The sequence below is a fragment of the Onychostoma macrolepis genome, chromosome 03 (genome assembly GCF_012432095.1).
Source record: "Onychostoma macrolepis isolate SWU-2019 chromosome 03, ASM1243209v1, whole genome shotgun sequence".
In the NCBI taxonomy this organism is placed as follows: domain Eukaryota; kingdom Metazoa; phylum Chordata; class Actinopteri; order Cypriniformes; family Cyprinidae; genus Onychostoma; species Onychostoma macrolepis.
The window spans coordinates 21,742,971-21,768,141 of record NC_081157.1 but is presented as its reverse complement, the minus strand read 5'-3'; the positions used below and the strand labels follow the sequence as shown (position 1 = coordinate 21,768,141).

Here is a 25,171-nt window from a genome sequence, read left to right as displayed (position 1 = left end):
TTTTGTAGTAAAACCACAGTAACTACATAATAAACCATGGTTTAACTATGGTTTTTGTAGTAAAACCATAATAACTACATAATAAACCATGGTTTTACTATGGTTTTTGTAGTAAAACCATAGTAACTACAAAATGAACCATGGTTTTACCACAGTAACCATAGTTAAACTATGTTTTTTGTAGTAAAACCATAGTAACTACATAATAAACCATGGTTTAACTATGGTTTTAGTAGTAAAGCCATAGTAACTACGAAATTAATAATGGTTTTACTGCAGTAACCATGATTTATCTATAGTTTTTGTAGAAAACCATAGTAATTGCAAAATGAACTATGGTTTACCACAGCATTTTTAGTAGAACCATTACAAAATAACCCATGGTTTTTCAAAAGTATTAACTACATATTTAGTTATTTCTTACTCTTAAAAAAAAAATAGGGCTCAATAAAATAATCATAATTAATCTCATGATTTCTGAAAATGAAACAATCAAATTTTTACACTCTTAAAAAATGGTTATTTGGCAGGGTGTATGGTTCCATGAAGAACCTTTAATATCCAAAAGAACCTATCCATTGCACAAAAGGTTCTTTAGACTATATAATGGTTCTTCACAATCAACATTTTTGTAATTATTTTTTTCTGGAAGGTGAGATCAAGTGAGCTAAATGTTCCTAGCTGCCTGGTCCAGAACTCATTCCAGACTCATTTTCTTTTAGTTGTGTTCAATTAAAGCTCAATAAAGTATTAATTTTTAGTTATAAACAGTGTTTAATTAAAAAAACACCAGTAGATCAGTCCTTTTATACTTTTTACTCCTATTTTAATGCTGTTTTGCATGACTCAAAAAAATGTATTATGCTTATTTAGCAAAAGCAAAGTTTAGTATAAAAATCATGTTTTAAAATGAAATAAAAAGGCTGAGTGATACAAATCTTAAAATATAATTTTTTTATTTATTTTTTATTTATCCCACTATCATACATTTTGCACCAATGTATTGGTCGTAGAACTACAAAATTCGCGATTTAAAGAAAGACTTTAAGAGGTTTATGAATGCTGCATGACTGTGACGTGTTTAAATGGACTCGCGCGCTCATTCAAACGCTGCAGCGGAGGGAGTTGCCATGGAAACGGTGCGCAACACTGTAACTGACCAACAGTAAATCTCCGTCTCTCGCTGCTGTTTTCACTGCTTTCAGGTGAGTTTAGTCCCTAAAATCACACAAATATCACACACAACTGTTCCAGACACTTTCTTACATGTAACTGACATGTTTCTGTTGAATATTTACTTCACAGAAATGTTTTACAGTCTTCGAAAAAGTCCGCTAGCATCTGTTTTCAGAGGAGGTATGTTATAACTCTGAAGCTTGAGCTCTTATTTATGAAAGTTTGGGTTTTTAATCACATCTTTATGTGTAGATGAGAGGTTTTGATAGCTTTGTAAAGGGTTTGCAGTCAGTTTGTCAATGGTTTATTGGAAGTTGTCTAAGTTATTTCACCTAAAATATGTGCTGTATACTGTTAATGGGTGACGTCACTTACAGAAGCACGAATGAACTGAATCTAACATTAGTTCAAAAGTGCTTTGATCTTTCATGGTAAACAAATACTGATAAATTAAAATTGTTCTGTGGTTTCAGGAGTGATAATATAATCTTTCTACAAAGGAAGAGAAGCTCCAAGATTTCAAATTCCTGAAGGGAGCTGCTGACAGAAATGCAGAAAACACAGGTGAGCACCACCTTTTTCTTCAACGCGGAAGTAAGCCTATGGGTGAGACTTCCGGTTCATTAGCCGCTATACTCACAACCATAGACATATAAATACCTAGACGCCTCATTGGCCGCTTCGGTCCGTTGCTGCGATACGTCAACACGTCCGCCATGTTTGTTAGGGCAAGACTGCCTTAAAAACTAATGGAGGTAAACGGGGGAGCTGCGTTTTTTTCGGGATAAAAACACGATAACGTTTACATTTATCAACCAATTTCAGTGGTTTGTGATCTACATGGAGTTAAAAATAACTCTGCCTCCAGTTATTCAGTTAGGCTTGGAAAATTAATAATTTTCTTAAGAAATTGTAAAAGCTCACACTCACACTCGTGTTGATTTGGCAGATTTTTTTCGGTTAACAATTCTAATATTGATGTAGTATAACTGTGACATATACATGTAATGTAATTTTAATGTACATTAAATGAAATTAAGTTGTTTCATTGCTTTCTCTGTCTTCAACCCCAACATTTGAGCTTTTCTCGTGCTTCAGGTCAAAACACAGCTCGTTCCCTTTGAAATACTGAGGGGAAAAAAATCTAAATAATACATATTTAAGCACTAATAATTTACCATCATTGAGAAAATTGAATAAAACCAGCAAATACAAATCAAAAAGGGACACACTGGTAGTCTGCTTTTTATTTTCATAGCACACTATACAGATAAAAACTCCACAACAAACAATAACAAATGTAACTGATAATCCTTTATGGATCCAGTAAAACTTATAGTGGTAAACTAATATGCACTGATGCACAGCAAAAATATAGTAAATGTGATATGTAATATTAAAATGTATACGTAGAACAAGTGGTAGTAAAGTGAATAATATAAAAAGCGAATATAACAGCACAATAACTGATATAATAGATTTATAATAGCACAAGTTATATGTGTAATACAATAATAAATAAATGAATAACAATACATGAATAATAGCAAGTAGAATATGTAATATCAAGGGTGGAATAATACAGAATAGACAATAATGAAGAATAAATTAATAGTAAATTATAAAGTAAATTAAATAATCGTGAAAAGTACAGTTTTATAATGGTATTTGTGTAATAATTATTAAACAAAGTAAGACACAACTAATGACAAGCAAAAAAAATTGTGGTCATGAATTCCAAATTGTGTTTAATTAATGAGCTCCTTGAGTATTTTATATATATTTTGTTGTGACGAAAAAACCTGACTAATAAAGACTAATTCTCCACTGCTTCCCTCAAGATTTTCCTATATTTTCTAATAAGGTTTTTCAATGAATGAGTAAAATAATGTAAACAACTTGACAAAGCTTGAAATTTTGCTCTACAATGCAAATTACACACACCCATGCGGAAAACACACATTCTGAAACAGTCCTTTATTTTTCAATATGTTACTACATAGGAGTGTTTGGTGTGTGAGTGTGTGCAGTTTACGTTGTACAACAAAATGTCAAAGTATAGTTATGTTTAACACAGACCAGAATATAACCTCCCCCCACCCCAAAAAAACCCTTCCTATAAATCAAAATTAATAATCATTACAACATAAAGAGCAATAATAAACAATGATTTTGTCATGATATTGCAGCTTCACTCACTAAGGAGTTCCTGTGTTTCTCATTTCTAGGCTATTTACATTATGCAATTTTTGTGTAAATGCACATACAGTACATGATCAGCATTAAACAGCCTGTGTAAATAATTTTAAATGCAGTCTATAGTATTGTGATTGACTGAAAAAAATGGTTATTTTTAAATATTTGACAAAAACGACAGAAACATTTAATAAGGTAATTATATTGTTATAAAAGTTACCCTTACAAAGGTTAAAAAATGCTCTTGGAAGTCTGTTCCGGGGAGAGAGAGTGCTTTGAATATGATCAGGGTCATTCTGGCCACTCATTCAGGGCTGTTCTGGGTTTTAACGAGTACAAATACAACATTAGGCTGTGAAGTATAGACTAGTCTCTTGGAAATGTAGAGAACAGGCTTTCCTCAGCTTTCCTTAAGGCTTGCTTTGTCCTGTTTGCAGTTGGCTACAAAAAAATATATATAAATATATATATATATATATATATATATATATATATATATATAAAATCAGTCCACAGTTTTATGATAAGCTATGAAATCCTTATAATCAAGTTATGATAAACTTACTCTTTGTAAACGAATAGTGAAATTAAAGAGAGATGCTTTAGCTCCATCCCTGATACTGACAGTCTGACACCGTCTTGTCAAAGTGCTCACTGTGCATATTGTGCTCATAACACAATTTAGTGTATGATATAAACTACAATACAAGTTAAAACTTAATAAGAATTAATTTAAACTTTGATTTCTTATAAAGTCTCAGCTTTCACTGCTTACTAGCCATATCGCTAGCTATTAATAGTCTGACACTGGCTAATTAAGCGGTCAACATAATGCTAAAAATGACCAAAAAAAACATCCAGAAACAACTGTTCAGTCTTACCTGTGAAAGATAATACCCCGAGATCTGTTTTTATTAATGTGCGACAGTCTGTAGATGCCCAAGCTGCCGACGAGTCAGGTATGTTTTCTTCTGTCCCGGTATGAGATTTATGGAGAGTTGCCCGCACCAATATGGCGGCGCCGTTGACGTGCGGTCGAGCGGCCAATGAGGCGTCTAGGTATTTATTATGTCTATGCTCACAACCGGCGCAACGTCATAGAATGTCTCTGAACAGGTTCACGCCCACTTTTGGGGGAAAACAAACCGCCATACAGCATCGGATCGAGGAAGTGGACTAACCTTACAACATGCCAAAGAGTTGTTGTGTGGTTGGGTGCACCAATAATGTTTGTAAAAACCCAAATCTAGCCCAGGCTACCTGCCACCATCATCCATATCTTGCTGTTATGGAAATATTATGAATTACGGATGATGCTATCGAAAGCGAAGCCAGGCTAGTTGTATGGCTGGACAGAAAGTGCACTCAGTACTCTAAATATAAGGACATAATATATACATTTAAAGATGTTTACTTTCAAATGAAGTAAAATCATTCACTGGTTTACCTGGTGATTAGATTAGGTATGAGTAAATGTCCGGCAAGACACCTCTGGCCACTGGGTGGGGTTGTTACACCAAATTGACCAAATTAAGTTTATGGATGTATCTTTTACACTCTATGGCAGGCAGGGTGGACATATAATTACTTGACATGATTAATCCTAGTGATTACTTAAGTTATTCACGTCTGTCGGCTGTGTATGGACGTTGCTTTTTGCCGCTATTTTGTATTGAAGCCTATGGGAAGTCTAGTTTGTTTTCCCCCAAAAAGGGGCGGTAACGAAATTGACAGTTAAGTTCCCGGATGTGCCGGTAGTGCGTATAGGTAAATAACGAGAAGAATAACAACGTACAGTAAACGGTAAAACTGTTTGTTCATAATTAAGATAATACATTAAAATAATATGATAAGACACACTAATTTTCAATATAAAGCAGCAAAACGAACTGTTTTATACAACTAAAAATAGCTGGACGCGGATGAGACCGGAAGCTAGACCCATACAATTAACAAATGGCCACGCCCATTTTTACGTCAAGAAAAAGGTGGATAGAGCTTGGCAAACTACGTCACGCCGCGTCGGATTCCGCCATGTTTTAGGTCACGCTCAGGAGCACACAGCATAAACAAATGCAAATCACCACAGAAAAATCTGACCGTTTTACATTAATATTTTTTGAAAAACATCTTACATATACTTAGAATAAAACGGAATAATATGTAAATCTCTTTAAATAAAAAAAAAAAATCGCTCTGTTGTTTGAGAGGCTGCAAATATTCATTACTATTCAGTCTCCTTTACTACAGTGGTACTGATATATGCTAACTGCTAAAACACTTACGGCAATTAACCATGGTTTTACTATAGTAAACGTGTAGCGACCGTGCTTTTGGTGTATGTATTACCATTCCTATAACCACAATCTTATTAAATACCACGGATAAACTATGGTTAGAGTAGCAAAACCATGGCTAATTTTGTAAGGGGAGAATACACTACAGCTAGATCTCATGAGATTTGCAAACAGTGGATCATTGTTATATCATCATTGCCCGGTAAAACTGCTCAGTGTTAAGAGTTAAGCCATTATAGAGGTAACAGAACTTGAAGCTGCTTTGAAACGATGTGTATTGTGGATGCTATGCAAATAAATACATTGACTTGACTGAACCAAGTTGAAGATTCCTGCTAATTTAGGATGCCGAACAATGATGCAAGCGATCAAATGAATGAAGGAAACTTAATCCGTACAAAAAGTGGCCGTACATTTTCATATATGATTTCCTTCTATTAGTGGTGTGAGGGCTTACAGTTTAATGCAAATAACTGTATCTATAATATATTAAATCTACAGAGATGAATTATAAAGCCACATTTTATTTTAGATGTTTACCATCCGGGTTTCAGTTTAATTTTCATCCGAGTTCCGTAGTGAATGTAGACATGTTTAATGTTTATATGATTCATTAGATCACGTTGGAATGATCAATTGCCGTAGCCTTTATTGTCAATGTCTGCAGGTAAAACCTCGGCTTTTTCGGCATTATAACACGGAGAAAGCACGTTTTTCACACCGGCTGTGCAAAGGGATATGACAATTGATGATACAGTAAGCCTTAACCACTGCAACGCGATCTTAAGTAGAATAATATAAACATTAAATAATATAAAATGTCTACATTCACTACCACTCAGTCTCCGCTGTAGCTCCCGTGACCTAAATTCCCAGAATGCATTGCCGCTGTGACGACACATTCCCAGACTCTATAGAAGAAATATGCATTCATATGCCTTTTTTTCACAACATATTTTCTTATATCACCATGCAGCTGTTATATTACAGTACATTAAAGGAAGGTTTTGACAGGTAGTGACACAAACCTAAATACATGAATGTTAATAATTTTATTTTAAGAAATTGTTTGTGTGTGTGTGTGTATGTACCGTTTTCTTTTCTGCGTTTTACTTCTGCTCTAGCTTGCTTCCTTTAAATAAAGCTAAATATCGTTGGCTCTGTGATAAATTGCATATTATGTTTCTAGATTATGATGGCCGTGCAGCAGAGGAGCGCAGAGTCTCCTGTACCGCTATGTACCATGTTACTAGTAAGTAAAACCTCAAACATACAGGACACTACTGTTCAAAAGTTTACTGTTCAATGATTTTTTTAAATGTTTTTTGAATGTGTTTTTTAAGTAAGTCTTCTGCTCACCACTACTGTATTTATTTGATTAAAAATACAGTAAGAACAGAAATATTGTAAAATATTAACATTTAAAATACCACTTTTTTATGTGAATATATTTTAAAATGTAATTTTTTTGCTGTGATCAAAGCTGAATTTTCAGCATCATTACTCCAGTCTTCAGTGTCACATGATCCTTCAGAAATCATTCCAAGATGCTGATTTGCTGCTCAAGAAACATTTCTGATTACTACCTTTGTTGAAAACAGTTTTTGCTGCTTAACATTATTATGGAAACAATACCATTCAAACATTTGTGGTAAGAAAATAAAGAAATTAATACTTTTATTAATCAAGGGTGTATTACATTTATCAGAAGTAACAGTGAAGACATTTATAATGTTGGAAAAGATTTCTATTTACTAAATTGTTTAATACATTTAATAAATGTTGTTAATTGTACTTTCTATTCATCAAAGAATCCTGAAAAAGGTATCACCGTTTCCACAAAAATGTTAAGAAGCAAAAACTGTTTTCAACTGTTTTAATAATAAGAAATGTTCTTGAGCAGCAAATCAGCATATTAGAATGATTTCTGAAGGATCATGTGACACTGAAGACTGGAGTAACAGGGCTTGAATTTCGGCGCGGGATTGCGGGAATTGTGCATAATTTAAACCATTCCCGCAAATGTAACTTTTATAATGCGAGAAATTCCCGCACAATATTTGCTTAATCTCAGATTAAATTATGAAATACATCCACAGCAGCAAAAAAAGAAATCACCGGTTCAAACAGTCCGTCTATAATTTAGAATTTAATTCCACAAACAGCGCTGCACCGGTGTTCTCTGACTGTGGCATCGGCGTGCTCTCTGCGGCCTGCGTCGCTCTGATCTTATTCACACAAGGCTGTGTGACGCGCTCTAATATTCTGAGCCGCACGCAAATGCGACTGAAAACTACTGCGTTTTATATTTTAAAAAAAAAATTATTTTAGTTTTTGCAGAGTTGAGTAATGTCACAGACATATCTCATGAATCCTTTCATAAACGAACAAAGTATACACAATGTAAATAAGAGATTCATTATGCAGTGTAGAGAGCTTCGTTGATTATAATGGAACTTTGTGAGATCGCGATGAACTAAGGAGAGTGACAGATTTAATGATTTTTAAGGGAGTTTGTAAATGTGATATTGATTTAATACAACAGTTCAGTAAACAAGAAGTTAATATTAAGTGACTTACATTGTCTGACTATAACACTGTTGCCTGATTTTGCTCTATTTCCTCGATGAAAATAGTTTGAATCATAGCCACAGCTGAGCCGCTGCGCATCTCCATTCAAACACAGCGGTGTCTCCTTTATGAATGAACCAGCGTTTTTAAACAAATCTAGTGAGTCAATGATTCAATTACCCATTCATAAAGACAGTCACTTCCTTCATTCCTGAATGAATCAGCCGTTCCAATGAATCAATTTAATGAATGATTCAGTGATCAAACCAGTGACTTGTCCCACCTGCTGGCAGTTTGTTTAATTTTTGACATATCTTTCAGTTATTCAAATAATTTAATATTTCTATAACCTATTCAAATTGTATATTTAAAATAGTAATCTCAACATGAATTTATAAATTTAAATTGCACTCATACCAACTCTGAGGCTCATTAAATGTCTGAAAATACACCTACAAGCCACTTTTGTGTTCTTCTGCTCCACCTCTGTACAAATTAATTTTAATACCGATTAATTTGATTGATATCTTATTATTCTTATTCTAATTAGAAATTTTAAAAAGCTTATAAATATGTATTTTTTAAAATTTAACAAAAAAGATGACATACTTTTAAATACATAAATAAATGAAGACGATTGATTTAGCCCCGATGTGTACCCCGAATCTTTAAATCCCCCCCATGTGACCCATGTAAGGGGGAAATTCCCCCCCACTTTAAAAAAACGAAATTCAGGCCCTGAGTAATGATGCTGAAAATTCAGCTTTTATCACAGGAATAAATTACAATTTACAATATATTAAAATAGACAACAGTTATTTTTAACGTGTAATTATATTTTGCAATATTACTATTTTTTTTCCCAAAAACACTGTAATGTTTCCAAAATCTTGACAGTTACTGTATAATTGTTACTATATTGCTTAAATACCATTAATTGGATGGATTTGTGGTCCAAGATGCTGGGATAGGCTTCAGCCCCCAAGACCTTAGAGAGGATTTGGTTTGGAGAGTGAATAGATGGATGCATGAACTTCCAAAATACTTTGACTTGCTTTGATTTTGTTTCTATTCCGACTGCTGTTCAGCTTAAAAATACCTTTCCATTATCGTTGTTTGTCATTTTGCATCATTATACCTGTGCTGAACCTATTAAAATTAATTCAATTCAATTCAAGTTTATTTGTATAGCGCTTTTTACGATACAATCGTTGCAAAGCAGCTTTACAGGAAGTTAAGTTTCTACTATATATATGCATACAAATACGCACACATGCACATATATATACATACATATACACATACACACAGAAGAAACCCAATATATTTAAGTTATGACAGACTTAACTTGGTAATGTGTTGTCTGAGGGTTGGCAAAATTAAGAAACTAATGAAAGGTTGTTTTTTTAGTTTTTTTTACAGGATCCTATGTACCCAGCCTCAACCATTCATCAGAAGGACTGTGAAAGCAGGAACTCTTTGAACCACCAGTGGCAGTTTCCACAGGATGAAAAAGGGCATAGTAGTGGATAATGAGGTACTGACATTAACCTGCCAAAAAAGGTTCCTCTGTGACATCGCCGCGAAACCCCCTTTTTGGTTCTTTCTGTCACCTTTTTTTAAGAGTGTAGATGAGTGTGCAGAGTTGGGACCAAGTCATTGTTTTGCAAGTCACAAGTAAGTCTCGAGTCTTTGCATTCAAGTCTCGAATCAAGTCCCGAGTCAAGACAGACAAGTCCCAAGTCAAGTCTCGAGTCAAAATAGGCAAGTCCAAGTCGAGTTGCAAGTCCTCAACTTTTAACTTCAAGTCTTAAACAAGTCATTAGTGCTCTTTGCCCAAATTAGTGTCTCAGTATTAATTCCCATATCAAATTTATAGTAATTTATATCAGGAAGTCGGGTAGAATATGTTTTTACATAGTTTAATTTCATGTGAGATGGGTGCCCTTAATAAAACTACTCAAGTTCAATTTAGGGATTGTGCCAAATTAGTACAAGCAGTGGAAAAAAAAAAAAAAAAAAAAACTATTTTATTAGTAACAGAATATCAAAGACAACATAATTTCATAGAAATTACATGAAATACTTCAAAAGTAATTAAAATTAAAAGAAATACTTTTTTTAGAAATACTTTGCATGTGTGCATAAGAAGAATATATGCTAGGTGTTTGTTATATCTAAGCCAATGAGCCATTATTTGGAACCTCAATGAAACAGATTTAAAAACATGTGAGCAGAAACTCAGAAAGAACCGCTTTGAAAGAACTAGAAGAAATAACTGCTACCATACTTTATGTGAGAGGAAACCTGCAATATGGATGCAGACAAACTCATGAAGACAGTCATTCAAAAATGCTGTGCTACCATTCTTTATAACTAAAAGTAACAAAGACAAAATGTTGTATGTTAAATGTTAAGTATATAATATGCATAGTTGATTTAAATTTAGGGGCTATATGTGCTATAGGCTACAGACTGATTTACAACACGTGAATTCAATTAATTATCCTGAAAGAAATAAAAGTGAAATGTGTGCCGGGTGAAGGGGGAGAAAAATTTAGTATATTTTATAGTTATATATAGACTACAATTCACAAATCATTTTGTGAAAGAACACTTCTTCAAATTATATTTTAAAATGATCATTAGGCCAATTGCTCCTTTATTTTTTTTTCTTCAAATTATAGCTAATTTTTTGCAATAATTAATTTTAAACCTAGCATAAATAAAGGTTTACCTAATAATTATTTTGCACCAAACTTTAAACCTTTACAAATAAGCAGGTTTACATTCTAACCCATCATTTTGATCCTGGATTTAAGTAATATTTAAATCTTGATTATGGATTAACTTTAAACTTAACTGAGGTTTAAATGAAAAATAAAATGCACATGCCAATAAAATATGCAACTGATTGAACAAAAACAGTGGAGATCTGACAAAAAAAATAAAAAAAAGGGTCTCAGAGAGGTGTTTACCAATAAAAATGAAAATTAAAGCACATCGAATTGGTAGAGCTGCGAGGGGTCGTGGCGGGATGCGGATCCGTCACTCATGGTCCACCTCGGCGTCGGACAAACAAAAGAAGTGAGGAATATGTTTAGCATTTCACAGCAGCAGTCACGGTGATGATGAGGCGAGCACCAGTGATCTCCTTTTTCCTCCCTGCCGCTCAAACGGGCAGGGCAGCGCTTTTCACAAGCGGAGATAGCAACTACTTTTTTTTTCGTATCTCGGTTCTTTTGTTGTAAGTTATGCTATTACTCCATTAATTTATACTAGCATATACTGTATATCAAGCGCTCCCTGAACGCAGTCTCTGGCTTACTGCCAGTCAAGCGCAAGCACGCTGCACCCGTCTCGAGTGATAACGACGCTGATCTGATCAAGTCACAGGGCTCAAGTCCAAGTCAAGTCTCGAGTCATTGCTGTCAAAGTCTAAGTCGAGTCTCAAGTCTTCTATAATTATGTCGAGTCGAGTCAAAAGTCATCAAATTTGGGACTCGAGTCCGAGTCAAGTCTTGAGTCATGTGACTCGAGTCCACACCCCTGTGAGTGTGCAACTGACCAATAACAACTGAGTATTCCAGCAAGTTGTTTATTAATATTGTGTATATATTCTTCTCATTTTTAGGTCCTGAGACCATATGGGGTGAAGATCAAGACAACCAAACCAAAGGTGGACTGTAACCTACTGGACTATATGATAGACTTCATACTGACAAATACTGCCATGTATGCAGCATGAAAAGTTTTTGAAAAGAGGGGCATTTCCTTCACCAAGTAAAAGTGTGGAGGATTCATCTGGCCTTCATCGGCCCCCATGAGGTGACTCGATGTAGAATAAATCAACTTGCTTTAGGCTTGAAATGACTGAAATCTTCTCATGTGAGTTGATATCATTTTAAACATTCTTTAAAGTACTTCTCATTTCTTGTGAATGTATTTTGTTGTATGTGTAAAACTTTTCCACTGAAAGAACCTTTTTTACCTTTATTGATATTGTAATCAAGGTTGTTAATGCGACCTTGATGCACCCGATGGACTGCACACATCTGCCTGTGTTTACAGGTTGTATAAAACTAGGCCTGGCTGCAACAACTAATCGATAATTAAAATAATCATCAACGAATTTGAATAGTGCATCAAAACAAATAGACCGCTCATAATTCTGACTAAAATACACATTTTGCTCAAGTTCATAGTTCTGAATCATTTTGACATGTGACAACAATATTTTGTTTCAGATGATGTAACTGCTATAATAAAGCCTGTATCATAGAATAGTAACTTGTCATTCTGTTTTTATTTTGTAGATGTTTGTTGAATAATTAGGCTTAAATGTAATTTGAGGTACTTTAGTAAAACCATGGTTAAACTATGATATTACAACCATAGTTAATTTGTGGTACTTGAAACATGGTTTTTAAAACCATGGTTCGCACCAAAAAACCATGGTTACCACAGTCATGGTTTACTACAGTTGTACTATAGTATTACTACAATATAACTGTAGTAAAACCATGGTATCAGAACCATGGTTTTTTAAAACCACGGTTCGCACCAAAAAACCACGGGTACTACAGTCATAGTTTATTACAGTTTTACTACAGTATTACTACAATATAACTGTAGTAAAACCATGGTATCAGAACCATGGTTTTTTAAAACCACGGTTCGCATCAAAAAACCACGGGTACTACAGTCATGGTTAACTACAGTTTTACTATAGTAAAACCATGGTTAATTTTCATAAGGGATAAACACAAGCACACACAGATAGATGCATGATGAGGACATGTGGTCAGCCTGAATAAATCATGTCTGATAACAAAAAGCACCTTCCTCACGTGAAACACACAAACTCTTGCTCAGTACGTTCTTTGTTCAGCCTGCAACAGACACTCACACATGACAAAAATCATCGCCGCACAGTACATCATATGACATTTTTTAGGAGTCCATGTCTGCTATGGAACTCTTCATTCTTCTTCCACCATCTGATGTCTTTAATGACACTTCAATGCTGTTTATAGGAAACCTGATTACAGTGAGCACAAGTAACCCAGATTATATGTCATACTATGATATCCTAAAACTGATGAATGAATCGCAGATGAATCGCCTTCGATTATGAACGCGATATTGCATAGCTTGTCAGTGAACTATGGCTCTGTGTATTAATATTAAGTGCCGCTCCATCTGGAAGCACGTGAAGGAGATTTAATACTAATCACAGAACCGGCTTTACTGACGAGATGCGCATGACATCTGCATGCGATTTATCTTGCAGCCCTTATTGGGAGACAGGAAATTAAATTCCTTAATTGGAATCACCAGGTTCAGATTACAGCCCTCTGCTTGTTCACTAAACAAAAGCTTGTTGCACTCTAGCTCTCAATTCATTGACAAATCGACTTTGGGAGTCTTTACTGCCCTGAGGTGAGTTGAATGTTTCTACTTTGCTTTTTAGTTAATGTTTCTGCTCTGACGTTAAGTTATACAAGTTTGTTGACAAGCCTTACATAGATTTTACGCTGAAAATAAGAAAATCACATTTTGTATGGGCTATATGAACAAATTGTGTGGGATTAAAACCAAGTAATAAAAAAAGTATTAGTTTTAACCCACTAGCCATGTGCATTTTATATATATATATATATATATATATATATATATATCTTTCATTATTAATTCTGAACATTTCAAAATCAAAATGGACAGCCAATTGTGTTAAATCAATAATTTAATGTTAGTTGGAGGCTATTTGATTTGATCTCTTCTGGTCAACTGATCATGAATTTAATTGTTTCTTTAAATGTTTCCAAAAAAAATAACCTACTTTCACACTTTGCATTACATTCTCCTTGTAACTTGGGCTACTTGCAATGTACAACTTAATTGTTTTCAAGTTCAGTGGGATTTATTTAGTACAGCCACAAAACATTTAACAAAATAAATGCATTTATACAAATATGCTGGCTTCATGTGTGATTGAAAAATGTATAAATCCTGAAGTTTAATTCATGCATTAGACTGTCAAATCTGTGCGTAAAAGTTCTTTGCTGGAAAATCTTTAACCAAACAAGAAAGATGGTTTGTTGGTCTTAGCTGATTTAAGTTGGCCGCACAGCATGGTCAAGCTGGTTTAGAATGGTTTAACCCTTAATCATCCATCGAGTAGGGTTTACGGTTAAGGTCCTTGGGGGCAGATAGACCCCAAACTTTTACTATACTATTATAATATAATATAAAATTGACAAACTATATCCTTTTTTTTAACTTCTCAACTATACAGTTGTGTTGTTTTTGTGGATATTTGATAGTTTACCAATTTACTGCAGTCAACTCTTAATCTCTTAAATGATGATCTAAAGTAAATATAAAAGGTTTCTAGATATTGGCCCATGTGTTAGGGATGGAATGCTGCCATCTGCAGGTTAGAGGAAAAGCTTTAGTAACTAGTTAAAGAGTGCAATGACCACATGTATCCAGAAGAGGTCCATAGGGACTCATTCATTTTCAGTTCCGTTTCAAGTCAACTTCATGTTTCAACTTCTCCTCGCAACTTTGATATACCGTTTATACTTTGAACACATTTAAACATTCTAAAATATATTAATCTATTTTTGTCAAAGGTTAGAATGTTGTTGTCTGTCTCTTGAATTGTCTGCTTTTGCAAATTGTTACATAAATTTGCAGAAATCTGTCTGTGTGTTATGTCTACCCCTTCACATTGTTATGCATTTGTTCCGTGCATTTTATTTGCAAATCTAAAAAATGCCCTGGACACCTATGTCCAGAGCTGGGTAGATTACTTACAAATTGTAATCTGTTACTGATTCCAGATTGCATGACAAATTGTAGTCAGTAACGTAATCCGTTACATTACACATTTTAGCTAATATAATCAGATTATTTTAGAATTACTTTTAGATTACTTTGGATTTAACTCGTTTACTACTGATTTAAATGGGATTATCTTGTACCATAATGATGTAAAAAAAAAAAAAAAAAAGCAAAGAGTAAGAAAATGTGTTCCATTAATGTTGTAAATTACAATGAAGTGTTAAACAATTACATCAAGGTTTCCCAAACTAGGGTTCGTAAAGGAATTGTAGGGTGTTTGAGTTTAATGAAAAGCTAACAATTAATTAAATCATTTTAAAACCGTCCCTTTCAAGGAAAGTCTCTTCACTCGGTGGCCATATTTGCAATGCCTCTGGGCAGCTCATACAAGACGAAGGCCTATCTTAATGAATGGGGGAATCCTGAAATCTCAAACTGCTTGCTGAACTCACAATTAAATTACATGCATCAAATCGGCAACAAAAATCTGAAATTACTTGCCCCATGAATGTTGTTTCTTATGCTCAAATAGCATTTAAAAAGCTTATTTTTCAGGCTGTGCATGCGCATTGGCTGGTCGAGCCTCAGATTTCTATGGTAACCAGGGCTTTTAATGGCCGCTGCAGTGAATGCCTGCACTATATCTAAAGAAATAATGTCACTATGCATTTTAATGAGTTTGAAAGACAAAAGCCTTCCAAAGACATAATACATGGTTAAAAACACACTGTAGGTTATAATTCAAATAAAAATGAATGTTCATCAGTAGTTGATGCAATGTTGAAACCCTTCTTAAATTTGAAGTGATTTTTGTAAATCCAGTGGTCAAATGCTGTATCGCCACCTGACTGAGTAGTCTGTGTGAATGTCCACAAAACTGGACTTTCTGAATGTATATAATCAGTAGGCTATTTTAGAAAGGAAAATTTAAAAGACGAAAAAGAGAAATTAGGGAGAATCTGAATTTATTGCTATTGTGTGAATATGTAATCCATAAATTAATTGTAGTCTGATTAAGAGCATTTTAAAATGTAACTTACTCTAATTACAAATACTTAATTTTTGGAATCTGATTACGTAATCCAGATTACATGTAATCAGTTACTACCCAGCTCTGCCTATGTCACGTGTGTGAGTGGACATGCTTGTTCCATGTTGCAGTTGTGCTTTAGTACCAGTCCTTCATTCATGAGTGGAAATTTTCAGATTTATGTCAAGTTTGTTTTTTATATGCCAATATCTATAAAAATGCACTATTGCAGTCACTCACACGTGTGCATGCAAATGTTCGTTCCAATTTGCATTTGTGCTCTAGATCCAGGCCTTTATAAAAATGTAGCATTACAACTGATTTAATCACACTGTATCTCTTTTTGTAACTTGTAAATTACAAGAGTTACAAAAAGAGACTCGGTGTGATTTAAATCAGGCAAAATCAAATTATACAACTAGGGACCTGCACCATGAGACACATTCCCATGACAACTGGCTATACAAACAGCATGCTATACTCATTGTGACCACACAAGGTCAAAAGTAACTTGGAGTATGTGCACCTTTTGGAATGTGTAAAGGTGGTCAAATTGTGGTGTACACTAATAATGCTCATTCTTAGATTGTATTTGTATGCCTTTGAAATATGCTTGTAGAGTCAAACTACATTTCCAAGCCACCCTGAGACCTGGAAATAAGCCACTTTACTGAGCCACGTAACTAAATTGAGTTACACATGACAAAAGTCATGTCGCATGTAGCCTGAGAAAAAGCACTGTGTAATCATTCAAACATGGACTTAAATTTAAATCGCATGACAACTGTATCATGTGGCATAAAATTTCGTCCTCTACTCTACAGGATGGCGCTACCTGATTATCCTATTCCAGAACTGGATGTTACGCTCAAGGAGGCTAGCCGCGTGCTTCAGCTCACCTTGAATCCTGACCAATACCAACGCTATAAAACTGCCCTTCTTCAGCAGAAAGATGCACTCCAGGATGTCCAAGAACAGCTGAAGAAACACGTCTCTGGACGTGAAAACTGGGTGACTGAGGAATTCAAAAAGCGGCTGCTCTCCTGCTACGATCCCCTGCCCAATTCCACTGCTGTTCCTTCTATCCTGCCCTCCTCTAAGCTGAAGGGGGAGTTTGCACAGATTGAACGGGCTACGGCCCTGCTGTGGGCAGCTGCCAAGCTGTACAGTGAACCACAGCTGGTAGAAGGGGATACACCAACTGAGCGAACCCAACAGTCGCAGGTTCTTGCGGCTAGTCGCCTACCTGGCAAGAACCAGGATGAGCTAAAGGTAAAGCTTTGGTTCCATTATTTTTCTTGCATCTAACTTCCAATTTTAAGATTCTTTAGCAAAGTAATTTTTAGAAATGCTGAATCAATCTTAATGACATACTTTCTTGGCCTTAATGTTCCAGACATACCAAGACAGCCTTCACGCAATTTTGACCTGTCAAGGGGGTATATTTCCGATTCAAATTTTATGGCAACCAAGTTCAGGAGAATCTCTTTCTCCTTTACCTGTCAATGACATCTATGCCCAACTGGTGCATGCAATGAGTCACCCAGCAGCAGCCCATGAACAAGACCCATCCACTATTTGTAGTCTGTCTTCTCTTCATCGCCAAGCCTGGCATTCTGTGAGAATGGAAATCTTAAATGCAGGGGGAGAAGCAGCAGTTTCTCTTGAAATGATGGAGAGTGCCATTCTGGCTGTTTCCCTGGAAGACAACCCAGCACCGGCTGATCTTGCAGATATGCTCAATGCTGTCCGGCTAGGAGAGAAAGGTGGAAGATGTTTGAGATACTATGATAAGGTATGTAAAAATGAATAAGTAGCACTTTATAATTCATGCTGTGTAGCAGGAAGTTTAAGTTCCCATGCTAATCAAGGTTTTGTAAGATTCAGAATTGAAGAATTGCATCCCTTTCAATTCATGTCTTGGATGTTGAATTTAGTTGGCCTTTTCCTACAAGAAGTTTATCTATCTATTAGGTCTATAAACAATCAAACTTCAAAGCTATTATGATTTATAAAAATAAAATAAAAAGTTACTTTGCATTTCAAAATATTTAAACTTTAATTCTTACATTGGAATTTTAGTTAGAAAACATGTTGCAAAATTTGATTGAAATTCAAAAACTGAACTGGAATTTAAAGGCATTCTCAATTCGGTTCTGAATGATGCACAAACTGTTATGATGTAAATATTGTTAATGCTAAATCCAACTCCACTGTCTGTAATGTTTAGATATGAATGACATGACTATTTACCGTCTTCATCAACAGGTGGTGAACTTGGTGGTTTTTAAAGATGGCCAATCAGGCATGTTGTTCGAGCATAGTGCCCTGGATGGAATGGTAGCTGGGCTTGTTGTTGAACGTCTGTGGCAGCTCTCAGAATCTGAAAACCGAGAAAAGATAAACCCCCAAACCAATAGTTTAGCTCCACCCTCAAACACTGGTTCCTTTCATCCTAAACCTCTGAAAATGCCACTGGACGGCATAACTATGCCAAATCAGTCTCTTTCCAGCCTACAACAAGATAGCCAGTCTGTCATGACCTTTGAAGTTTCATCTTACCCAGATGTCTTCACTACCTTAAGGGGCCACAGAGGTTTATATGATGCATGGATTAATTTCACTTTGCAGCTATCCTTGAGGCAAACACTTGGGGATGCAGCTACTAGCCTTATCATGGTGACGCCTACTCACATGCGTCACTTCAAACATGGCCGCTGTGATCCCACATACTCCACAACTATGAGATCTCACCAGCTCGTTACAGCACTGGCATCCTGCACTGGCCCAGACAAGGTTCCCCAGTACACAACTGAGCTTTTCCGGCTCTTTCACCTTGCCTTTTTAGAGCACAAAAACCTCATTAAAGCCACAAAACTTGGCCTTGGTGTGGGGCCTCATCTGGCAGCCTTGCGCAAATCTATGTCTCAAGATAACCCACTCAAAAACTTTCTTGTCCCTTTTGGATGCCCATCAATTTACTTGACTGGATCAGATCTAATGGAGGGAGTTGAGTGTGCTGTAGGTAATGTGTATGCTACAGACCAACTGGCAGTCACATATCTAGGCAGGAAGGACAAAGTACGTCTAGTGCTGAATGGGAAGGGTACTTTCGCCAACATCCTGGGAAGTCTCAAAGAAGGACTTGAGCTCAATCTAAAACTAGTAATGCTTCTGGCACTAAGGTATGCCATTGCTGGGCAGATGGGAGCCATTGAATGTCTCCTGCAAGACAATGAAGAAAAACTAGTAAATGGATCTTCAGCGGATGATGCAGTCAAAGCTGTAGAGCAGAAAGGACACGGCAAAACCATGAAGCCAGATTTCACTTTAGTGATTCATGGCGGGGCAGGAGAGGAAATTATGTTGAATGAAAAGGTGATTGGAACCATCGAATTTGCGCTTCAAACAGCTCTAACTCTTGGAGCACAAGTGCTTTTTCAGGGAGGTAGTAGTCTGGATGCAGTACAAAGAAGTGTCGCTGCATTGGAGGACTGTTTCTTGTTTAATGCTGGCAAAGGATCCGTATATAACAGAGATGGGGAGCATGAAATGGAAGCCACCATTGTGGATGGACATGGAAAGAACTCTGGATCTGTGGCTTGCATGCGAAGAGTGAAAAACCCAATAAAAGCAGCCCGATGTGTTATGGAAAAGAGTGTGCACTCCCTACTGATTGGAGAAGGTGCAGAAGAGTTTCTAGACCATCTTGGAGAGAAAGAAACAACACTGAAATCAGAGTACTTTGACACTGACATAAGATACAAGGAGTTGCTTATGAAGTCAGGTGACGACAAGAATATCCATCCTCAAACCGTAGGTGCAGTTGGGCTGGATAAGTGGGGCAAGTTAGCAGCAGCCACATCTACCGGAGGTTTAGTTGGCAAGTGGAAAGGCAGAGTTGGTGACACTGCTATAGTTGGGGCAGGAATATATGCTGATGAGAAACTTGCCGTGACATGTTCTGGTGATGGTGATGCTTTCTTGCGCCAATCAGTTGCTCATAAAGTAGCCAGCTTATACAACCTCAAAGGTTACGGTCTCAGACAGGCTTGTCAGGAAGTTATCCATAATGATCTGGAGGGAAAGTGTGCAGGAATTATTGCTGTGGACCATCAAGGTGAGGCCGTTATTGAAACCAACGCTGGGGTCATGTTTTTTGGTTCAATGATCAACGGCATTCCTCGAACTGAAGTTTTGAGACCTATGAAGGGGTTTTCGAATGTGATTTGGGAGACTGATGAATTGGTAGCTCACCTACAGCCTAATCCTTTGACCCCAGTAGCCACTATTCTCACTCGAAAAACCATTAATGGACCTAGAAGCATCTTTCAGTTAGTGTTATCTGACTACGTAGCAATGATGCAGGGGGCACAGACTGTTGCCAATCTACTCTGCGAGAAACTTGGTGTGTATCGCTGTGCCCTTGTGTCCATGCCAGAATTTGACAAGCCAGCTTACATCAAAGTCTTGCCTCTCCATGGCCTAGAACCAAACTGGAAGCCTCAGCTCGCTGAGGAAATGGAGTTCAATCCTTATGACCCTGGATACTGTAGCTCCAAAAATGGTCCACGATGTGAAGATGTACATCTTGACCAAGTGCAGGCAAAGATTCGCTCTCGACTCCCAACACCCAATGCCCCTTCTTGCTTTGATTTCCATGGGGATCCCTCTGATGGTGGCCTTTTCCCCCGCATTATCCGTGGTGAAGAGCAACAGTGGCGTGTCTGGGAAGACGAAGAACATGTAGCCTTCCTTACTCCTTTTCCAAATACACCAGGCTCTACAGTTCTAGTGCCAAGAAAACCTCTTACCAGTGACCTCTTCCGTCTGAACGAGAGTGACTATACAGCCCTAATTGTGGCCACACGAAAGGTTGCTCACCTTTTGCAAAAAGGAATGAATGCCCATGGTGTAGCTCTCATATTTGAAGGCTTTGAAATTGATTATGCCCATGCCAAACTGATCCCATTAGTTCCTCAGCCAAATGCCCTTAAACCCCCATCCGTGGCTTCTCAGTTCTGCCCAACTTATGCAGGATATGTAACCTCGGCAGATGGCCCCCCAGCTAGCAAAGAGGACCTTACAGAGATCCACACCAAGATCACAAAGACTACTCCCCCTCAGTCCTGGAAAGACCCCCAGACTCACTCTGCATCAGCCATTAGGAGCAAATGGTACCGCAATCTCTTTCAAATCCAAAACACCCTGTTTCATAGCACAGTAGAGTACTTCAACAACAAATGCAAGTATGCTTATGCACTGACACCTATCACAACTGACACAATCTCCTCTCCAATGGGTCTGGGGTCCGATTCTGAGCCTGTTTGTGTCAACATGCTGGGCCAAGATGTATATCTGGCAGACTCTATGCAGTTTGTTTTAGAGTACTTTATGAGATTTCACGATGGTATTCCCGGGGCTTACTATGTGTCTCCCAGTTTCAGAGGGGAAGATCCTGATTCTACACATCTCAACCAGTTCTACCATGTGGAATGCGAGCTCCTGGGCGACATGAACACTGCCATAAGTATAGCTGAAGGCTACGTTGCACATTTGACTCGGGCAATGCTAAAGCAACATTCCAGCATTATCTTAAACACAGCTGGCACACTATCTCATGCCCAAGAACTGCTGAAGAACTTAGAAAAAACCCTTCCAAGAGTAACCTTGGATCAAGCCATTCACATAATGCCTTCCTCTGATTGCCTTGAATGGGTTCAGGAGGGACAACCGCAGTTTGGCAGGAAGCTAACTCGAAAGGGAGAAAGAGTTCTAATTGAAAAGTATGGAGGTGCTGTTTGGCTGACAGAAATGGACCATCTTGGCGTACCCTTCTACCAAGCATATGTTGAAGGCTCGGGCAGGAGCAAAGCCAAGGCAGCTGACCTTCTAATAGGGTTAGGGGAGACAGTAGGGCTTGGGGAACGTCATTCCACACCTGAAATGGTACAAGAGGCCTTACAGCACCATGCTGTACCAGAGGACTCGTACAAATGGTACATCAACATGCGCCAAGTCATCCCTCTTCATACAAGTGGATGGGGTATGGGCACAGAGAGATACCTATGCTGGCTTCTGCAGCACAATGATGTCAGGGATATGCAAATCATACCCAGACTGAAAGCCAAAAAGTTCTTGCCTTAAATGGTGTATATGCTTGCTCTCAAATGTCATCTTGTGCAAGAATTTTCTACAACCACAGGATACTCAGTAACTATATTGACAGTTGCAGGGTTGTAGCTTGTTATAGATTTATATGGGCGAAAAAAAAAAAAGATTGCAAAACTCTTATAACGTTTAAAAAAAAAAAAAAAAAAAAAATTGCAGATGAATTACCCTTTGTGTCTTTTGTTTTCTCAAACACTGAACTCAATGTTACCAAAAATAAGAAGCTTGTCATGGCCTTCCAAAATGTGAAATTCAATTCTTGTCATGTAAGCTAGCTGGTCAAATTTTAAATTTATTTAACTCAACTGGTGAACGGGAGAGCACATTAAACACTTAAGTAATTAAATGGATGGTTAATTGCTGATACCATAACAGAATGAGAACCACTAAACCGATAATTATCAAGATCAATGGGCAACAGATATGCCCTTCTGTCACTGAAAAAAATGATTCATTGAACTTACTCAATTTTTAAGGTAAGTGGTTGCAATCAATTTATTTTAGCTACATTTAAATAAACAAATTTAGTTGATTAACTTTGAACATTTTTAATTAAATGTGGCTAAAATAAATTGTTTGTGACCACTTTTTTTTTTCTTCTGTGTATTCAAGCTAAAATAGTCTGGGTTTTAGCACAGCTCTAATCCTATGTAATTTTATTCTCATGACCAACACTTACTCCCACAGAGCTGCACACCTTGTGACAACCTACTAAAGTCTCACAAACTGACAACACTCACATAAAGAAAACCATGCCTCTTTCTCCATCTTACACAAGTCACATAGGGGCAGTGTGTATAACCAACACTCTTAAAAAACAAAGGTGCTTCAATAGGTTCTTCACAGTGATGCCATAGAAGAACCATCTTTGGTCCCAAAAAGAACCATGCAGTCAAAGGTTCTTTAAAGAACTATCTCTTAACTTTTTATAATCTGGAGAACCTTCTTTTGCCACAAAGAACCTTTTGTGAAACACAAAGGTTCTTCAGATGCCAAAGGTTCTTTATGGAACCATTTAGACAAAAAGGTTCTTCTATGGCAGGGGTGTCGAGCTCAGTTCCTGGAGGACCGGAGCCCTGCAGAGTTTAGATTAAACCCTAATTAAACACCTGAGCAGCTAATCAAGTCCTTCGGGCTTATTTGAAAACTACAGGGTTTGTGTAGCATCGTGAAGCACCTTTATTTTAAATAAAGCAAAAAATTTCAGTCTCATTTTATATTAGGTGGCCTTATGTACTTGTAACTAAATAAATAATTTGATACAATGCACCTATTGTGTGCATATGTCTTTACATGTACTTATATTTAAAAAATACCTTCAGGTAAATACATCTGTAATTAATTTATGTAATTACATTTATAATTACACTGTTTGACCCATAACCCACTCACCAGGGATGGACTGGGAGTAAAAAAACGGCCCTGGATTTTCTCCCAAATAGGCCCACCACAACTATAAACAGCTGCTACTATCTCACAATATTACAGCAATCAATGTATTGCATTTATGGCAAATAACATCACAAAACCCATGGTGACCGTGCTGAAAACCCCCCCAAAAAAACAATAGAAACCATCACAGAAATTCTAATGGTTTAAACTACAAAACGCCTTTACAAACATTACAAACCATCAACTTTTAATCATTAAAACCATTAAGTAATGGTTTCCTGTAGTGTGTTTTGGGACATGTTCCATTAGGGTTTAGTGGTTTTAACAATAATATTTAACCACAATAATAGGCAACCAATTACCAGTAGAGACCAACAGGGTCCATTAAAATTTCCTTTATAACCAGTAAAACCCTTACAAATTCTATTGGTGGTTTCTATTTTTGTTTTTTGTTTTTCAGCAAGGGATTGAAATAAATGTATTATATGAACTTAAATACTTGAAATCTACATAAAAAGAGCAGAAAGCAAAAATGTATGTGACATAATAATAAACATAAAATCTGGAAACCTGAAACTAGCCTACATTCTTCAATTTGAGTTTTCGTGTGTGTGTGTGTGTGTGTGTGTGTGTGTGTGTGTGTTAATCAGAGCAATCACCTTATAGGCTACTTCATTTACTCTCTTTTCTAACTCAATATATCTCAAGTGTAACCCGTTGTAGAATCGCTGCTGTCTCTTTATGAATGAGTGGAATATTCATGTCAGACAATGCGGAGTGACAAATAGCAGTGGACTCTCGGACTAGGGTTGTCCTGGGATTTTACTATAGTGCTATAGGCTACATGTTGTGTATAGTGAGAGAGACGGGCAAAAATAACCTGACGTAACTGCTCTCTTTTTTTCTATTTAGCTTCTCCTAACCGCCTTTATCTTCACATCTTTTGCTTGCCATCAAGAGCCCGACCTCCTTCGCATCAGTGTGGGTTTATTATAAGCAAAAATACATTGCATTAACGCCCCCTTTATGTAAAAACATAGTAGTTAAGGCCATCTGATATAAAGTGGGAACAGAATCTCTGCTTCCAGATTATGCTATTGGGACATGACAGCTAAACTGAGATGAATCAAATGAATGAAACAGAGGGCTTTTGAATACATGCCATACTGTATATTCATTACAATGCAGACATTTAAGTGACTCTGTTCATTGATTTCAGAAACCTTGCACTGTTTGCACCCATTAAAACATCACTCGCATGACTCATGCTCAGTTATTTCCAACACTGATTACGTTTTTCTCAAGTATGTCTTAGTAAACAGTCACATCCAATCATGTAACCTATGTATCTGTCAAAAAACGCTTACAATCCTGTCCTCTATGCCTATGCAATCATATTAAGTGCGTCTTCTTTACTAAATAGCATTGCAATCTATAAAGCATAAGAAACACCTACAATGGTATAAAAATACAATAAATACTGTTGCAA

The 25,171-nt window shown here is 36.6% G+C and overlaps 1 protein-coding gene across 5 annotated transcripts; it reads left to right on the top strand.

Moving 5' to 3' along the window:
* Positions 1-1,092: 1,092 nt before the first annotated feature.
* Positions 1,093-25,008, top strand: si:ch211-256m1.8 (uncharacterized). Of its 5 annotated transcripts, none has more exons than XM_058771016.1 (7): positions 1,093-1,356; positions 1,650-1,740; positions 6,859-6,921; positions 9,651-9,777; positions 11,875-17,391; positions 17,516-17,914; positions 18,388-25,008. In XM_058771016.1, exons 5-7 carry the CDS (start codon positions 16,876-16,878, stop codon positions 22,264-22,266), a joined length of 4,794 nt encoding a protein of 1,597 aa, XP_058626999.1. In that variant the 5' UTR covers positions 1,093-1,356; positions 1,650-1,740; positions 6,859-6,921; positions 9,651-9,777; positions 11,875-16,875; the 3' UTR covers positions 22,267-25,008. The 5 variants fall into 5 exon arrangements, with proteins under 5 accessions (XP_058626999.1, XP_058627003.1, XP_058627000.1 ...); XM_058771020.1 differs by having other exon boundaries at positions 9,651-12,128; positions 16,944-17,391; XM_058771018.1 differs by having other exon boundaries at positions 1,142-1,205; positions 1,306-1,356; positions 9,651-17,391.
* Positions 25,009-25,171: the final 163 nt, after the last annotated feature.

Excerpts from the sequence above, each read along its gene's own strand:
- si:ch211-256m1.8 (XM_058771016.1), top strand. The coding sequence starts at position 16,876 with ATGGACTTAAATTTAAATCGCATGACAACTGTATCATGTGGCATAAAA. Across the intron at positions 17,392-17,515 it reads AGAACCAGGATGAGCTAAAG|ACATACCAAGACAGCCTTCA; the intron begins GTAAAGCTTTGG and ends TTAATGTTCCAG. Across the intron at positions 17,915-18,387 it reads GTTTGAGATACTATGATAAG|GTGGTGAACTTGGTGGTTTT; the intron begins GTATGTAAAAAT and ends CTTCATCAACAG.